This window comes from Uloborus diversus, chromosome 4 (genome assembly GCF_026930045.1).
Source record: "Uloborus diversus isolate 005 chromosome 4, Udiv.v.3.1, whole genome shotgun sequence".
Lineage (NCBI taxonomy): Eukaryota > Metazoa > Arthropoda > Arachnida > Araneae > Uloboridae > Uloborus > Uloborus diversus.
The window spans coordinates 134563612-134581946 of NC_072734.1; the positions used below are offsets into that span (position 1 = coordinate 134563612).

At 30.6% G+C, this 18335-nt stretch overlaps 1 protein-coding gene across 1 annotated transcript in view; it reads left to right on the forward strand.

Moving 5' to 3' along the window:
• The window catches only part of LOC129220050 (dynein heavy chain, cytoplasmic-like), a 135385-nt gene that overhangs the window by 102881 nt on the left and 14169 nt on the right, over positions 1-18335 (forward strand). Inside the window, exons 63-83 of the mRNA XM_054854389.1 lie at positions 13-130; positions 211-426; positions 1468-1606; positions 1702-1802; positions 3469-3653; positions 3845-3914; positions 5543-5689; positions 5770-5859; positions 6207-6267; positions 7537-7624; positions 8190-8355; positions 8455-8589; positions 8920-9014; positions 9687-9861; positions 10474-10710; positions 10811-10983; positions 12590-12827; positions 13391-13561; positions 15902-16003; positions 16079-16200; positions 16310-16413. Coding sequence (XP_054710364.1) covers positions 13-130; positions 211-426; positions 1468-1606; positions 1702-1802; positions 3469-3653; positions 3845-3914; positions 5543-5689; positions 5770-5859; positions 6207-6267; positions 7537-7624; positions 8190-8355; positions 8455-8589; positions 8920-9014; positions 9687-9861; positions 10474-10710; positions 10811-10983; positions 12590-12827; positions 13391-13561; positions 15902-16003; positions 16079-16200; positions 16310-16413 — 2933 coding nt within the window. The remainder of the gene's footprint in view (positions 1-12; positions 131-210; positions 427-1467; positions 1607-1701; positions 1803-3468; positions 3654-3844; positions 3915-5542; positions 5690-5769; positions 5860-6206; positions 6268-7536; positions 7625-8189; positions 8356-8454; positions 8590-8919; positions 9015-9686; positions 9862-10473; positions 10711-10810; positions 10984-12589; positions 12828-13390; positions 13562-15901; positions 16004-16078; positions 16201-16309; positions 16414-18335) is intronic.

Sequence of the window (18335 nt, forward strand, 5' to 3'; positions counted from 1 at the left end):
TCTCTAATGCAGGGATGACATTCGAGTTAAAATGAAAAACAAATATGTCAATAATCCAGAATTCAATTTTGAAAAAGTTAATCGTGCCAGTGTTGCTTGTGGACCCATGGTCAAATGGGCCATTGCTCAGGTATACTTCTTTTATTCATGCTCTACTTATCCTGAACTCTCCTAACTATAACCTTCTAAAATGTGATTTTAACTTTACAGATTAATTTCGCAGACATGTTGAAGAGGGTAGAGCCTCTGAGAGACGAATTACAGAGTTTAGAAACGGAAGCTGCTGAAAACAAGCACAGAGCCGAAGAAATGGAGAGTCTTATCAACCATTTGGAAAAAAGCATAGCCTCCTATAAAGAGGAGTATGCCAATTTGGTCAGCCAGGCTCAAGCTATCAAAGCTGATTTAGCTTCTGTCCAAGCGAAGGTTAATATTTTGTTTGTGCTCTATGTAGTAGTATTTATTTTTCTTACATTTTTCGATCAATCTGTCAAAGATCTAACAAATAGAGCCCAGATTTTTTTTTCTAAGTTCATATACGCGTAGCAATTGCTTATTTTTCTTTAGACGCTAGTGCATATAAATGCGTAAAAACAGCTAATTTTAGAAATAAATACATATAACTGCATTTTTCGCTTATTTTTAGATTTCTCAAAAAATTATAAAAGCATTTCCTTCTTTGCAAAGAACAGAAGTTTAGATGACCCATAGAAAGCAAGCAAACCTGAATAAGAATATTTGTTTAGGACACATTTAACGGGTTTGAGTGACGAGGTTTTTGAGTTGCAAAACTGATGCCATTCTGTAGCGTAGTAATTTGATTTTTCCTGTATATTTACTGTAGTTAAAGTATACTCACTCGTTCGATTTCTGACAATGGAAAATTTTGACCCAAATAGAAATGTAAAAAGAGAAAATTTTGGTGCAGGACTAAGTTAACTGCTTCAAGTGTTGCCCAGTTGCATCTACCCATTGAATTATTGAATTTTTTGGATCTAGGGTTGCAGTATTTTTAATAAAAATTACAAAAAGAATGATAAATTATCATGAAGCTTAGGTGGATGATGTGTGATGTAGAGAAAGAGGTAAAAGACTGAGCTGCAGTTACCGCATAGTTAAATTTATAATCAAGTGATGCTGATTGAAGCTTAAGAATGACAAGTTGAATTTTGCTTAAGGCATTTGGTCAAGTAATGAGTTTTACAAGAAGAAAGACGGACAAATGGTGAGGTTTCACTATAGTAACTAGGTTCTTTGGAGAAATTCCGTTGAAATAAGCATAGTTACTGCTTTAAACACTCACTAAAATTTTTATTATTAATTTTAGCCGTATATAGTTTAAAAAAGTCATACATGACTCACAATTTTATTGAATTTAAACAACTGTATAGCATTTGAATTACTTTATTTAGGATAATTATTTTTATTTGTATTAATTTTTTTTACTGTTTTCCTTTGCTGAATTAGGTCGACCGCAGCATTGCCCTTTTGAAGAGTCTTAGCTCAGAACGTAAACGATGGGAAGATACAAGTGAAACCTTTAAAAATCAAATGGCTACAATTGCTGGTGATGTACTTCTATCTTCAGCTTTTCTGGCCTATGCAGGTATTATTATATTAATTCAGAAAATGTGAGGCTGAAGATGTTTTAAAATTTTAATTGTATTTTTATTAATATTTTAAATTATGATTATTTTGAAGGATATTATGATCAACAGTACAGAAATAATTTGTTTAATTATTGGTGCACACATCTCCAACAAGCTGGAATTATGTTCAGGGCAGATCTTGCTCGAACAGAGGTAATTTTGACTTTTAAATTAAATATTTTTGAATTTTGATATGAAAATGAAATTCTGTACTTCTGTTCCCTGCTTTTTCTTATAAATTGCTCAATATAATCAGGTTCTGTATACAGTAAAATCTGTAAAGTTGACCACCTGTCTAAGTTGACCGCTATTGTCAGATACAAAATTCATCCTGGATCCATGTATTGCAACTTCTGTAAGTTGACCACTTGTCCAAGTTAACCACTAAAATACTGCACCACTGGTGGTCAAGTTACATAGGTTTCACTGTATGAATTTCTCTAATGTATTTGGCAGAGAATTTGAACTTATTACTTATTGTCAAATGGCAACAGTTACACATAAACAAAACGCCATTGAAAGTTTTCAATTTAAAAACATTTGATATCATTAGTAGCTCACGTTTTTGCTATGTTTGATCATTTTTCAATTGAGTTACAAAATATATTTGAAATGGCCTGAAAAGAGCTCTGTATGTGTCTGAAACTTCCACTGAGTTAGAGGAAAAGTGATCGAAAAGAAATACTTATTGCAGAGACATGTGTCTAAAAAAAAAACCTACCTTAGCATAAAATTAGTCTTGTCGCTAAATGCAATGAAATAATCATATGACTTGCCTACAGAAAATATTAAAGAGCGTAATTGCTACGAAATGTCTAATGTTTCCACATTTTGAAGCTTGCTTTCCAGGAAACAGGAAATAAAAAAAAATGTACATAAGTGTTTTTGGGCTTTGATGATGTGGCCAAACAAAGTGGTTATTGGCTAAAATGAGGGGACCAAGACATAATATTAACTATCAAAACACTAATGTACAAATTAGAATGAAATCATCAATTACCATTTTGAAAATACAGGTAGGGTGGTGCTTCTGTTATGATGATTTAAGTTTTGGCATCTCATTAGGAAACTGAGGCAAATAAAAGTAACATGGCCATGACATGTTTACAAAAATCTTGGCACCATAGCCATTTATCGCATTAAAATATAATTCCGCCAAATAAATTAGGGCCCAAGAAACTATTAAACATTCCAGTAAAATTTAAAATAATCTGCCAAATAAATAAAAAAGTCCATTAAATAACATTGAAAGTTTTATTGAAATGTAAAATGATCCAATTAGGTTGTTAATCGCCAAACGACCACGTTAAAGTAACCCTTCCGAAAACTCACCAAGCTCCTGGCGCTGTGTAAAATATTTGTTTATTCTGTTATAAGATACATTTAATTCTGAAGAGAAGACACTTGAGAAAGATGTTCTACATGGGTCTGGCTAGTTTAATCTTTGAATGATCTCCACTTTGATGACTGTCATTAGCAGTTTTAAAATTGACTTGTTTGTTTTTCTTTATAAAAAAGATCAGCTTAAAGTATTTTGAAATAAAAAATTAAATAACTAACATTTAAAATCATTATCAAGTTCATTATAATATGCCAGATGTGATTATAAAAGTATTTTTGTGCTAATATTTCAAATAGTAATATGTTCATTGGATTTCTTTCACCTATCCTAATTCTTAATAAATAACTACTTAAAGTTTAGTTTTGTATTCATTTATATTGTTTTGTTGAGATAGACCTTTACTTTTAAGTAGTTCCTGCACAGTTTTTGTGCTAATGTCTCCAGTTAATAGTTGAAATGAAGACATTTTCATTTTAGTACCTATCAACTGCTGATGAGCGTTTAAGATGGCATGCTAATGCTCTCCCATCTGATGACTTGTGTACTGAAAATGCTATAATGCTCAAAAGGTTTAATCGTTATCCTTTGATCATCGATCCTTCTGGACAAGCTACCGAATTCATTTTGAATGAGTATAAAGAAAAGAAAATTACTAAGACAAGGTAAAATGTTTTTGTTAATAATATCTTGATTTTGGTGTAAAATCTGACTGACATTCAATTTTTAATTTTTCTTACTATAATGAACTTTTGTTTAATAAATTGTCTTCATAATTTTGATTTCTCTTTAGTGTAGCAATTTACAGACCTGGTAATTTTTAACACAAAGAAAATATTGGTTTATTTTTTTTTAGTTTCCTGGATGATTCATTCAGAAAAAATCTTGAAAGTGCACTGCGTTTTGGAAATCCTCTCCTTGTGCAGGTATATGCTATTCATATTCTTGTGTTTTCTAAGGGTTTTAAGAATTTTTTGTCTTACTTTAAATTTATATTATTGAAATATTTTGTTAATGTTTAGAAGGCAAAAAAAAAAAAAAAGTGAAATCTACAATCTTAACTAAAAAATAATTCTTTTACTTTCTTCAGATTTGCAGAAGTTTTTTGACATAGTCTTTGTATGAGAATTATTTTTAGTCTTAAATATTCTTTTCAAGATACCCTTTCTTTGTGGGCAAAAGTAGTGTTAGAGTAATCTGAGAAATTTAAGTAAAAGTCTTTCATCCAACATCACATGGGGGGAATCTCTCTACGACTTTCTGGTCTTTCACCAGTTTTATAAATTTCCAAGGCTTTGTATCTATCCTTCATCTGCAACTAAAATGTAGATGTTTTAAAAACTTCTTCTGCATTCGGTTGCACAGGTTATGTAGTGTTTCTTCTTTTATGTAAAAATGAAAATGTACCTTGGAAAAGAAATTGCTCCAAACATTGAGTATTGCTCCAAAACATTGAGTATTGCTTCAATATTAACAAAAGAGTTATGTCAAAGCAAACAATTAGTGTAGTATATGTACTGATGATAAATATGGTGGTACATTTATTCAAGTTTTGTTTGGACAAGATAATTTTGAATTAACATCTTACGTGAAGAAATTACAAAAATATTTTAAGAAACTCGTCAATAATATTTCTATTTCAGTAGTTATTTAATTTTGCTTTTCAGTGTGCTGAAATAAATGAAGGGGGGTATTCTATTTAATCAACTGTAAAAGATCCTCAAGATAGTTTGTTAATATTCAAAGAATAAAGTGGTTGGTTTCTGTGTTAAAATAAGAGATAAATCGGAATTCAAAAGAGAGTATCCACAGCTGAAAGATATAAACGCAGAGCTGCCAACTGTGCTATTTTTTAAAAAAACGTAGTTTCTACGACCTACAGCTTTGAACTACAATGCTACAAAAGCGTCCAAAACTTTTTTTTTTTTAATCCCCCTAAAAAATTTCAATCATTACAAATAATATTATTATTAATCAATTAGATAAATTAGCTTATGTACTTGTTAAAGTTCGAAATTTCTGTTTAAAAAAATGTTATTATATTACAATAAAGGATTTTAAAAAATAAGAAATTAAGTATTTTTTTAGTGTAAACTTATTTTTCCTATTGTAAATTCACATGTAAATTATTCATTGCGCCTGTTGCATTTGTTTGCCATTCTACCCCCCCCCCCCCTTTCACACACATGCAAAACTTTGCTGCTAATTTAGATTTTCAAAAGTTGACAGCTCTGCAAAAGAAATAAAAATGGGTTTATTATAACAAAGTGCATTCTATTTTCACTGCATGCTAAAGTTTTATTCAAAACTGACACTATGATTGACACTAGAAGAATCTCAACAGAATTGTTACTAATTCCCCAATATCCCACAGTAAATTTGGTTAGTTGTATGTTAAATGAGGTGTAACTATATTTCTTTTTAAGACTCATTTCCCATTCAACATTATGTTCATTAAGATAAATAAATACCTTTGTGCTGAACAGTAAAGTAAGACAAAACAATGTTAGAAGAAGCACAAATTTATTATGTTCATTGTTTATTTCTTGTGTAGGATGTTGAAAGCTATGATCCAATCTTAAATCCAGTTCTGAATCGAGAAGTGCGTAAAACTGGTGGACGTGTTTTGATCACTCTAGGAGACCAGGACATTGATTTGTCACCATCCTTCTGCATTTTCTTATCGACCCGAGATCCAACTGTAAGAGTTTTATTCCTGATTGGTTTATTTATTCTGTTAAATATTTCATTCAGTCTTAATATATATTTTCTTTTCAATAGGTTGATTTTCCTCCAGATATATGCTCTCGTGTGACATTTGTCAATTTCACAGTTACACGAAGCAGTCTTCAAAGTCAGTGTCTTAATCAGGTTAGCTAATTTTTTTTTAATTACAGTGTTTTTGCCATTATTATTTTAACTTAAAGTGGACTGATACTGTAAAATATTCTAATAAAGGTGCAAACATTTTTTCTTGAAACCATGTAAGCAAACTTTAAAATGGAATTACGAATTACTACAAAACTGCTGAAACAAAGCAATCTTAAAATGGAAAGAAAGTGTGCTATGGATTTTAGTATCGTCTGCTATCAAAAATACAGCGTTAACTTTATATTCATTTTCATTAAAATTTAAAAGATATATAAAATTAACAGCAGACTGAAAAGAATATTACTAATGCATATGATGTATGATGTCTTTTTTTTTTTTTTTTTTAGGTGTTGAAAGCAGAACGACCAGATATTGATGAAAAGAGATCAGATCTTCTGAAATTACAAGGTAATTTTCAGAGACCAGATCATTAAAATTCCATTGCAATATATTGAAGTTGTTTCAAGTGTAAAATTTTTTTATAAGATTCCACAAATAAAGAATTAACAGTTACTAAATAAAAATATTCAGTATCAATTTAAGTTGATAATGTAAAGATACAGGGTGTCTCAGTTAAATGTTTAGAACTCCTAAGAGGAGTAGGGATCACCTTACCACTCGAAATCATATAGCAATGTAGGGTCAGAAATGCTTTCCTGAAGATGTATTTTACACAGAAGCACCATTAAGAGAAGAGACCGTAAGTGAAAAACCTTTTACCATATTACCCTGCATTATCTGGCATGCCGCAAAATTCAGGGGACACCAGATTTTCAATAACACTTGCCTGCTCCTTTCCGGCATGCCGGAAAAGCCGAGGTCTGGGGAAAAAATGAATATGTACTATAAAAAATATGTTCAGCTTAAAAATGAATGTAAGTTCTATACATATCTTATTAGTATTAATAAACAGATTAATTTTGTAAAAATGTTTACTAACAATGTCATTTGTTAAATTAAAAAAGAAAAATATTGTTTAATAACAAATAATTTTATAAAAATTAAATTAAAACTAAGTAAGCAAACATTTATGCAGTAAGTTACTGCCCCTAAACCAATGCTAAAGAATTTACCACAGCTATTTAGTAATTAAAAACTAAACTTACTTAAAATAATTTATTTAAAAAAAAAAAAGAACAAATTGCAGTAAGGGTGATTGCTTCTGAATTTATTACTTTATTGGCATGTAATTAAATCCATTAATAATGGCCTACCATAAATAACAAGCACATATTATATGCAAGACACAGTTTTTTTGAAAGATTTTACTTTCGGGATTTATTATTTTTTTTCCTTGCATTGGTTTGCTTTCTGATTGGAACTGAATGGGGAAATTTACTTTTGTTTTGTTGCAAAATAAACCTTGAATTATCCAACATGCTGGATAATGCAGGGTAATATGGTAATGATATAAGTAAAAAGCAAGAGGTATAAGGGTCAAAAAGTAAGTGTTCAAAGTTTTTTCTACTGGCTACAATGCACACCTCACATCTTCGGCTCATGGGACCCTGAACAGTTTGGAATACTCCCGCCATATCTCGAACTTTTCGGCTTGGGACAGCATTTCCAACCCTGCATGGCTTTATTTTTATTTATCTCGAATGATATCTCGTAGAGTTATGTTTTCTATCTAAAAAATGTTCTAGTTTCTTAGCAAATAATGTTATTTGATTTTAGGCGAGTTCCATGTCCGTCTTCGACAGCTAGAAAAATCCTTGTTGCAAGCACTTAATGATGCTAAAGGCCGTATCTTGGATGATGACAGGTATGTTAAATGCATTTTTAATTCATGTTGTTGCTTAAGCCCAGTGGAAAAATTATTTTCTTGCCATTCACATTCAAAGCAGAATTTTTGCTTTGTTTTTCAAAATCAGAATGTTAGGGAGAATATTTTATAAGTTTTCAAATACATTTTTCATTACTAGCATGATGGTATGTGTCGGTTATTTGTTTAGCTTTTCTCATATTGTTTACAATGATAAATTTTTAGACTTACTCAACCAACATGTTTCTCTAAAGCCAACATGTGGCAAATCTCAAAGTTGGACAATTGCTTATTTCACCGTCGAGCACATCTTATAAGTGTCTCTTTAAAACCCCACCAAAAATGGTCACTTCTTAATTGCCCAAGAATTTTAGTGTCGGCTTTTTTAATTTTTTGCTTTGAGTACCTGCTAAGCAATTTAAATTTTCTTGCTCAATTTCCCACAGCTCAGTGACGATCAAGGTTAATCATTTACACAAATCATATAAACTTGCCAAGCTTCAAGTCACAATATTCTCTGATTTTATATTTTCCCCTGACTGACTCTATAACTTTTTTTATTTAGTGTCATAAGTACATTAGAAAAACTGAAAAATGAAGCTTCTGAAATCATGCATAAAGTAGAAGAAACTGACAAAGTAATGAGCGAGGTTGAAATGGTATCCCAACAATACATGCCGCTATCCCAAGCTTGCAGTAGCATCTATTTTACCCTAGAAGGGCTTCATCAAGTATGATGTTTTCACTTTAACATTTCAATATTTGTAGCAATGTAAATATTTTGTTTTTAATTTTGAATTTGGATCATGAATTATTTTGTTGTTTTTTAGGTTCACTTTTTGTACCAGTATGCTTTGCAATTTTTCCTTGACATGTATAATGATGTTCTTACAAATAACCCGCATTTGACTGGGCAGCTTGATTACAATGCAAGGTTATCGATTATCACATCAGATCTTTTCCAGGTAAATTCGAGTTGCAGTCCCTTAATCATACTAAAAAAATTTATTTAATAGTTCTTTTTTTTTAATGTTAAAGATAGGTTAATGCTATTCATTTAATGTTGCATAAAACATCTGTAAAAATCTTGTCTAAGTCCTGTTACTTTAAAATTTTGTTGAGTTGGATTATATTTCAAAAATTAAATATGCATTTTAGATGTAAAGTATAGATAGTTGTTGAGAGAGATTATTCATCCTAAATTTATGAAAATTCCTGTTTGTCATCATTAAGTTTACATGTGTTCTAATTTGCTTTCCATATCAAACTTTTGTATTATTATTATTTTTTAATAGACGGTGTACAATCGTGTCACTCGGGGTGTACTTCATGATGATCGGCTGATTTTTGCTCTATTATTGTGCAAAATTTACTTAAAAGGTCTATCCAGGTATGTTTCTAAAATAAACTATTTTAGTTGCATGTCTAATAGGTGGTTAAAGTTTCTTATTTTAATACTAGTAATTCACATAAGTGTATTTGCAGTAAAAAAAAAAACTTGAAATTATTATTCTTGCACCAATGCACATTACTTATTTTAAATAGTTAGCTGAGACTTGTTTAAGGCCTGTTTTAGGCTTTAAAATGCATCCTTCACCAAAATAATACTGTCTAGCATAGATGCATCACAAATATTGCAACTTTTATAAGGGTTTGCCAGTGGTACTTTTCTTAGGAGGCATTGAAAGCCAAAATGTGCAGATTTTCAGGGTTGCAAGGAACCTCTGCAAATCTGCACGTTTACCAATGAAAAAAGGTTGGGTTTGTAGTGTAAATGAACTGAAACAGTTTTTTTTAAATTTATTATTAGTTTTTAAATTGATTTTTTTTAATACTTTTTTTTATTTTTACAAAAGAAGTGTTTTTGTTTGCACTATGTGATGTGAATCATACCAAATTTCTGTCACTTGAATGTTTCAATTTCATGTTAAATTTATCCTTAAAATCCTAAAGTAAATCTATATCTGTACTTCTTAGTACTTTTCAGTATTAATGTTTTTTCAATAAAAAGAAACTGTTAAGTACAAGAAAAATTGAACATATTTTTTTTTACTTTTTTTAGTGAGCCTAATTTTGAGCATGAATTCAATCACTTTTTGCGTGGAAGAGAAGGAATATTACCTGGACAGCCAACTATTCATTTCCCTGGCTTAAACCCTGACCAACTAGAAGGGGCAACTGCTCTATCAAAATTACCAGCATTTAAAAATCTACAAAGGAACTTGGATAATATTGAAGTAAATAAATAGTTTTTTTCTTCATGTACTGAAAAAAAGATTACCATACTTACATAACAGTTAACCCTTATTTTAAAAAAAAGGAATGATTTGCTAAATTTTTTTGAAAATGAACATTTTAAAAATAAGGGTAATATGTATTTGTGATTGGAAATGTACAATTTTTACTCTTAAGTGAAAAGATTTTGTTTTTTGCAATTGTGGTTTTTGTAAAGGTTTCATTTTCATGATTATAGTTTTTGTTAATTATATCTTTAATTCTGAATTATTATCAATAACATTTAACTATTTTGAGTTCTTGTAGCCTTATTACTTTCATTTCTTTAAAATCGATCATTGATTTCATTGCACTTAACTGTTCTGAAATTCACAAATTTGACGTTCGCAAATTTGAAGACTGTGGCTTTTTGCATCAAATGTTTACTAACTTTTATTGAGTGATTTTATAACTCTGTGTGCAAATTTCTTTGCTAATTTGTGCATATATATATTATATTGGAAATATTGAAGTGTAGAGTTGACACAAAATAACGTTTTTTGCTGTTGTGTGTATTTTTACCATTAGTATTTTACAATAATGGTGAGTTTTAAAAGTTGTACTTCGTTTTCTAGAATTTCAATGCCTGGATAGAAAGTTCCAATCCAGAGCAAGATGTCCCTGTGTTATGGGGTGATGATAAACCATTAACTGCTATAGGTGCTGCAATGCATCAGCTGTTAGTAACACAAGCATTTAGACCTGATCGAGTAATAGCAAAAGCTTTACAAGTAGTTTCAGCCGTGCTTGGGCAGAATTTCTTGTCTGAAGCAGAAGTTGAATTGGATTTATCGACTATTGTGGAAAATGAGGTAAGTGAAACTATGATGTTGTTTTTGTTTACAAAAGCTCAACAAAATTTCTATCAGATTCTATTTTCAATCAATTTATCAATAACATGTTTTACTATAGGTTAAATCAAATACTCCAGTACTGATGTGCTCAGTGCCTGGCTATGATGCTAGTGGAAGAGTGGATGATTTGGCTACAGAACTTGGAAAGAATATTACATCCATTGCAATGGGTTCAGCTGAAGGCTTTAGTCAAGCAGAGAAAGCAATCAATTCTGCTTCTAAAACTGGAAGGTATGATTAACAATTTCTATTTTTAAAATAAATTATACCTTAATTTGAAAACAAAGATTTATTTCAAAAGTAAGGTTCTCGTTAATGAAAATAAATGTTGTCATGAAAAATCCCAATAAAAGAATATATTTTTGAGAAATTGATTGGTGTCTTTGTATTTATTTATTTTTAATTTTTAAAATGCCTCGAAAAACCTTAAAAATTATCTACAAAGCATATCTATATCTACAAAAGCAATTTTTTTGCTATTCTATCCCAGTAAAGCAATCATTTAAAAAATAATATTAAAAAAATAAATAAATGAACAAAATAAAGAATATGATAGTCAAAACAGACAGAACATTTTTACTAAGTCTTCTCAAAAATTTTTTTTTTTTTTTTTTTTAAATTCATTAGTTTGCAATGATTCAAAATATTAAGTTCCTCAGGGGCATGTCATGGAAGATTAACAAAAGCCCCCCCCCCCCTTTTTTTTAATGGATTTTGAAAACAAATACTTACAATTAGCAAGCTGAAATTATAGAAGGAAAAAGGGAGACAATTAGGGTACTTTGTGCAGATAGTGGCTACTTTCTGGAAAATGTGGCAATCCTGTGTCAGTGGCCTGCTACCTTTGTAGATTTTCACATGCTCGGTGATCATTATAGTAAAATAGTCATTCAAAAATATCTTAAAGACTCATCCCCCAAAGAGTAATGTACCCACATACTCCAAAGACTGCTCTCCCACTAAGAAAAGCAAAATATATGCATGAAAACAACACTCCTTTAAAATTTTAATGGTGCAGTCTATGCCATAACTCCCTTCTCCCTAGGTTGGGCACCCCTGTAATGAACATCCTTATAATGCTTATGATGGTTCTGGATTATAAATATTTTCAGGTAATTGCTCTATTTTGCATGAATAAATCATGAGTTTAAAGAAAAGGGAGGTTAATAAGTTTCATAAAGTTTCGTTAATAAATTCTTGTCTATAGACACTTTAAATACTGTGAGTGTATGGTGCACTTGCAGGAAAGATTATTTTCATAGCTTCTGTCAATTTTGTAAATAGAAATAGCGACCCATAATAGTAAAAAACACAATAGTTACCACTTGGTAGAGCAGTAAAAGCAAGAAATTATTGTGAGAAATGTTTGATTCTTCTCGGGGGGGGGGGGGAGTTAAAGGTATTTACTGCAAAAAATAAACTTGTAGTTTCTTTTTAGTTTTAAAAAAACATCGTGATATATCTTACATCTTTATTTTCTCCCAAGCATGTATTTTGATAAATATTCTTTAAAAACTGAAAAAAATATTTCTGATCCAGTATGGGATCTTTGATTTTTTCCAAGCCAGAGCAAAAACTTAAAACTGCCGCCCTTACAAATCTTCTTTGAAATTTTGATATCAAGTTTCAGCAAAAACCACAGGAAATTGGTAAATTTGCCATCTAGTGTAAGGGGTCCTGCTTGCTTCCTGCTAGATCCAGCACTGTTCTAATCATGCACCCAATAATTTACATTGATCATTTTCCTTGTTCTTTCCACTTGCAATTTTTTTATTTAAAATATTCATTCATGTGTTCTGACCTTCGTTTTATTTATAATGACATTTTTCATTTATAGATGGGTTATGTTGAAGAATGTGCACTTAGCACCACAATGGCTTGTTCAACTGGAAAAAAAACTCCATACCCTTAAACCTCATGCTGCATTCAGACTTTTCCTTACTCTTGAAATCCATCCCAAAGTTCCCGTGAATTTGCTTCGAGCTGGACGCATCTTTGTGTTTGAACCCCCTCCTGGTATAAAGGCCAATTTACTGAGAACATTTAGTGCAGTTCCTGCACAAAGAATGATGAAGGTGTTTATTAATTTACTATATTCTCTTTTCATTTTATCCTTATTGTGGTACTGTTTTCGTTCTGTGATATTAAGTAATTTTTCCTTTTCATAAATAATTATTTTTTGTAGGAAAATATCTCATCACACATGTGTTCAAACCTGTTTCTCAAGTTGAAATATAATTATATGAATAGTTCAGTAATTAGTGTCCTACAGTTTGCAATCAGCATTATTTCTGAACTTATTTGTACAGAATGTACAAATGAGATGGATGGCTCTAGAATTCACATTTGGAATAATCTATTTGCACCAAGAAATTGTTTTCAATGATGTTATGTTTTATTTTTCATTCAAAATTTTAAGTGTGCTGTGTTTACTGTCTTTTTTAATTTTTTTTTTAGCTTTTAACTATTGGTTTTGACTGGTGTCGATTTTAAATTGTGAACCATGTTAATTGTATGTTGCCTATATCCTGTCTTATTTTGTCTGGTATTCATCTCTCTGCATTTGAAGAAATACGTATATTTTATCATTTATTATGCTTCTATCTCTAATCAAAATGTTATATTCTTTATTATACAGGCTCCAGGCGAACGAGCAAGACTTTATTTCCTTCTTGCCTGGTTCCATGCAGTTGTTCAAGAGAGACTGCGATATGCTCCTCTTGGATGGTCAAAACGCTATGAGTTCAATGAGTCGGATTTGAGAGTTGCGTGTGATACTTTAGATACATGGATTGAAACAGTTGCAATGGTACATTGATTTAATGTTTGTTTAAATTTGCTACATTTTTATATAAAACACATCAATTGATGCTCTCACAGAAGAATATTAAATTAATGTAACTTCATTTTTATTGAATTTATCAAAGTACAAAAGAAAAAAAAAAAGAAAGACTTATGTCTTAAAGAAAAAAATAGTCTGGGAAGTTCAAGGGAACAATATTTGACCAAGATTTTTCAAGTAATATTTTAAGAAATTTGAAAATATGTACACTTAAATTAACTTTATTTCTAAAGTAATGTTTTTTTAATAATAGCAATGATTTTTTTTTTTTGAGGGAGGGGGACGCATTTACTTTTTACAACTTTTCTAGCACCTTTAAATCTTGCAGTTGCAAAAGTAGATATTTACGTTTTACATATAAAGGTTTTTTTTCTTTCCCTAAATTGGAGATTTGAACTGACAAGCTAAACACAAATATTTTATCTGCAGTTCAGCTGAAAATGAGAAATTAGTGTTTAAAAGTTTTGTCTCTAGTTTACTTAACTTGTGATTTAATGTATTGTTCAACTATTATAGTTGTTTTCTAAATGATTGATCTAGCCTATTCAAGTGCATATTTTTAAGAGTCATGATTTATAATTAAAAAATGCAGTTATTGCAAATTTTCTCTTTAATTGCATTTGCATATACTTGGTTCTTTTGGTTGTAAGTGACAATTACTAGTCACATTTACGAGTATCTGCTCAGATGCTGCGACATAAAAAACTGAGTAAAAAGAGTTGAATATACTATATACACAACTTTTTTTAACAAAAGCAACATTTTGGAAAATACCATCTTAATTTAAAATTTAAATAACATTTTAGTTTTTTTAATTCATTAACTGAGCTTAAAAGTTAGTTTTGACAGCAGACTTTGTTTTGTGGAATTATGGAGATGAAAGAACAAAATCAAATTTTTGCTAAACTGTATCAGACATAAATATTTTATAAACATTACATTTTGAAAAGTTTAAAAAACTTATGCATAGAAAAAAAATAACTTTAATTTTTATATGATCTTTTATATTAGGTAATAAATAATTTTTTTAGAGTCCTTTAATGAGCATTAACATAATTTTGACAGCAAACGATGCTTGAACAGAGATAATTGGCAGTTAAAAAAATGAAATACATTAAAAATATATATATATATATATATATATATATATATATATATATATATATATATATAGCTATGAATATTTTATGCTATTTCATTATTAGAAATTTCTTTTTTAAATATTTTTTCAAATAGAAAAACCTGAATTTTATACCAATTTCTGTGTAAGGTTGTATTAATTTATTAATTTGTTTTATCAACCTGCATCAGCTGCTTGATTAATTATAGGTAAATTCAAATTTTAGAACTTAGGTACAATAAGCTGCTACATTATTAAAAGGTGTGTTACTAAAGAATAAAAGTTGTATCTACATTGTTGCCAAGAAGAAAAGGGCAAACATATCTCGGATACTACTCTAAATGCTTAGTATTTGTTGCTGACGTTCAAATACCTTCAGCAAACTACACAAAGTTAAAATAATCAATTATCCAATGTATTGAAGCACAAAATATGCAAATTATTGCAGACACGTGTTTCTGTGTTACAAGGAACACCTTTTTCAATGCAAAGAAGTGAGCTTCTGGATGAAAAGTCATCCGAGAAAAGCAACACCCTGGAACAGGAGATAGTATAAATACCAAAAATCAGAAATTAAAAACAAAAAAAAAAGAAAAAATGACAAATTTATTATATAATTGCATCAGTAAAAAAAAACATTAAGTAATAAATTTCCAAGAAAACCCATAAACAATGTAAATAGTCCAAAAATGAAACCAATCTAAATAAATTAGCAATAATTTTACCAGCAGAAAAAACTATGTCTGGAAGCAATGTACGAAATGGAGAAATGTGCGGGGGGGGGGGGGGGAGAAAAAAAAGGAGTGAGGGATAAATACTTTTCTTCTAAGAGAAGACTTTCTTAAATATTTTGCATTTATATATCAAAAAAAAAAAAAAAAAATTAGAGTTAGGTTAATCAAGTCTTAATTTTGCTAAAATGTGCAGATACCACATTTCTGTTTAGCCTGGCAGAATATTTGTTTGATTCTCAGATTGTGGGACAGATTTATTTCTGCTAAATCTGATGTGTGCAACCTTAGTGCCTACACTGCTGTTTTCTGGTAACTACGCACAATCCATATTATTGCAAACATGAATAATAAATTTTTTTAGGCTTGTTTTTTTATTCATGGACTTGTGCATCTGCATTGATTTTTAATTAAAATTTAGTATATGAGCTTAGTTGTTTAATTAATTTTCTTTAGGGAAGAACCAACTTACCTCCCGAGAAAGTACCCTGGGATGCCATTTGTACTTTACTGAGTCAGTGCATATATGGAGGAAAGATTGACAATGAATTTGACCAAGTAGGGAAATTTTTATATTCTTAAGTCAATAATTATCTTATTGTCAACAACTTTTCTCATTCAGTATTTTTTCAGCGTCTCCTCAATTCATTTCTAAGTAAATTGTTCACTGCTCAAAGCTTTGAGCCCGATTTCCCCCTTGTGACTGGAGTTGATGGTGTGGAAGGAAAATTTATTACAATGCCTGAAGGCATAAGGTATTTTCTCCCCTTCTGATACTCTTTATACCAATGTTCCACAGCTGTAATTTTGTACATATAATTTACTCTCTTCATTTTTGAGACATAAGAGCTTTATTTTCTACAGGCGTGATCAATTTCTCCATTGGGTTGAAAGTCTGTCTGATCGCCAATCACCCTCTTGGCTTGGCTTGCCAAATAATGCTGAGAAGATGCTGCTTCTGACTAGAGGTTTGGCTTTCATTTTCAATACCTTTTTTTAATACCATAATTTCCTGCACGTAATTCCCAAGTACTAAAATCTGCCTTACCTGTAAAAAAAAAGAAAAGATCTCTATATGCTCCACGAATAATACAATGGCAAAAAACAAAGTTGAGTTGGCAAGTGAAGCGAGCAGGGCATTGCCTCTTTGTTACTATAACTGGAGGAACAACGAACTAGCCTATGTGTTGCAGAAGCAATATGGGGGAACAGTTCATAGTGCCGTAACCATGATTACCAGGAGGATAAAAGAGTGCAGAATGAGAAAGTTAACTGACTTTGATATTCCGATTCTGAACACAGACTGTAGTACTAATGGTTTGTGCAAATGGAAACTGCGTTTCTATTTCTGTAAGGCTGTTTACTTTACATAGCCTAAATGGTGTGAAACGGAAATTTAGGCTACATAAAATAAACATCCTACTAGCAATGAAACAGCCTCTATTAGTGAATCTATATATATATAAATGGATGTATGTTTGTGGATATGTGTGTATGTTCCTTATACAAATCCACAGTTTTCGTCGGATTTTTTCCAAATTTGGCACAAAGGTAAATTGTTGCTCAGGAATTCATATAGGCAGGTTTTTGGAATTTTAAAAAGACCCAAAGAGGTCTAATTTCACATTTTGAGTCATAAAATTGCTCTTTTCTGCACGAACGAATTTTTATATAGTTATGAATTTAGTCTAAATGAAAAGCCCGTAAAAAACTGCCCTAGATGAAGTTTCTTCAAAGATCAACTTTAATTGTTAAATTTGTGAACCTTGGTTTGAAGCAAATGAAAACGGTTATCAACATATAACCACCAGGAGCTATTTTAAATGCAATCAACACAAAATGTATCCTGAACGATTGCCGTCAATGCTATTTAGCAAGAGCGTTAAAGCATGTTTGGCGAGAAAGCCGTAGATATAAGAAATGATGCTGTACATCGTTTCTTAAACTGCAACCTACGAAGCCCCAGGGGTCCATTGGTGCTACTTGATTTGAATGCTACCGTTAAATTATAATTTTTAAATATTGTTTAACTATAAAATCCACAACAGTAAGGGTTGCGTGTAATTTTTGAATAGTGTTTTTCCCGTTAATAGCAGAGAAAATATGAAGTATGAGTAAGGTAGTAATATTGCATTCAATATTGACGTACAATCTTCGAATGTTTCAGCATTAGACTACTTCTATTAAAACCACATCTATTTCATCCTTGCAACAGAAATTTAATTTAATGTTCTATAATCTTTATGAAACCAATTTGCAATATATAAATTTTCTTTATACTATTCCTTTATTTACGTCGAATCTTTAAGTAATTTGGTTCAATTATAACCGATAACTTAATTCGGTTTAATACAAGTCGCTCCAGGCGGTCAAAGAACAGGGGTACCAATAAAGCAAATAAATTGCAAACTAATCATAGTAATGCACATTAGCGCATTCGGAATTTATCTTTCAAAGGGGAGGGATGTGGTCAAGGCTTTCCTTACATGCATCTATATATATATATATAAATGGATGTATGTTGGTGTGTGTGTGTGTCCTTATACAAATCCACAGTTTTTGTTGGATTTCTTCCGAATTCGGCGCAGAGGTAAATTATTGCTGAGGACTTCATATAGGCTGGTTTTTGGAATTCAAAAAAGATCCAAAGAGGTTAAAGTTTATATTTTTAATCATAAAAAGGCTGTTTTCGATGTAACGAATTTTCATATTTTTATGAGTTTGGTCTGAATGAAAAGCCTGTAAAAAAGGCCCTAAATGAAGTCTCTTCAAAGATTAACTGTAATCGTTAATTTCGTGAACCTTGGTTCAAAGCAAATGAAAATGTTCAGCAACATATAACCACCAGGAGATATTTTAAATGCAATCAACACAAAAAGTATACTTAACA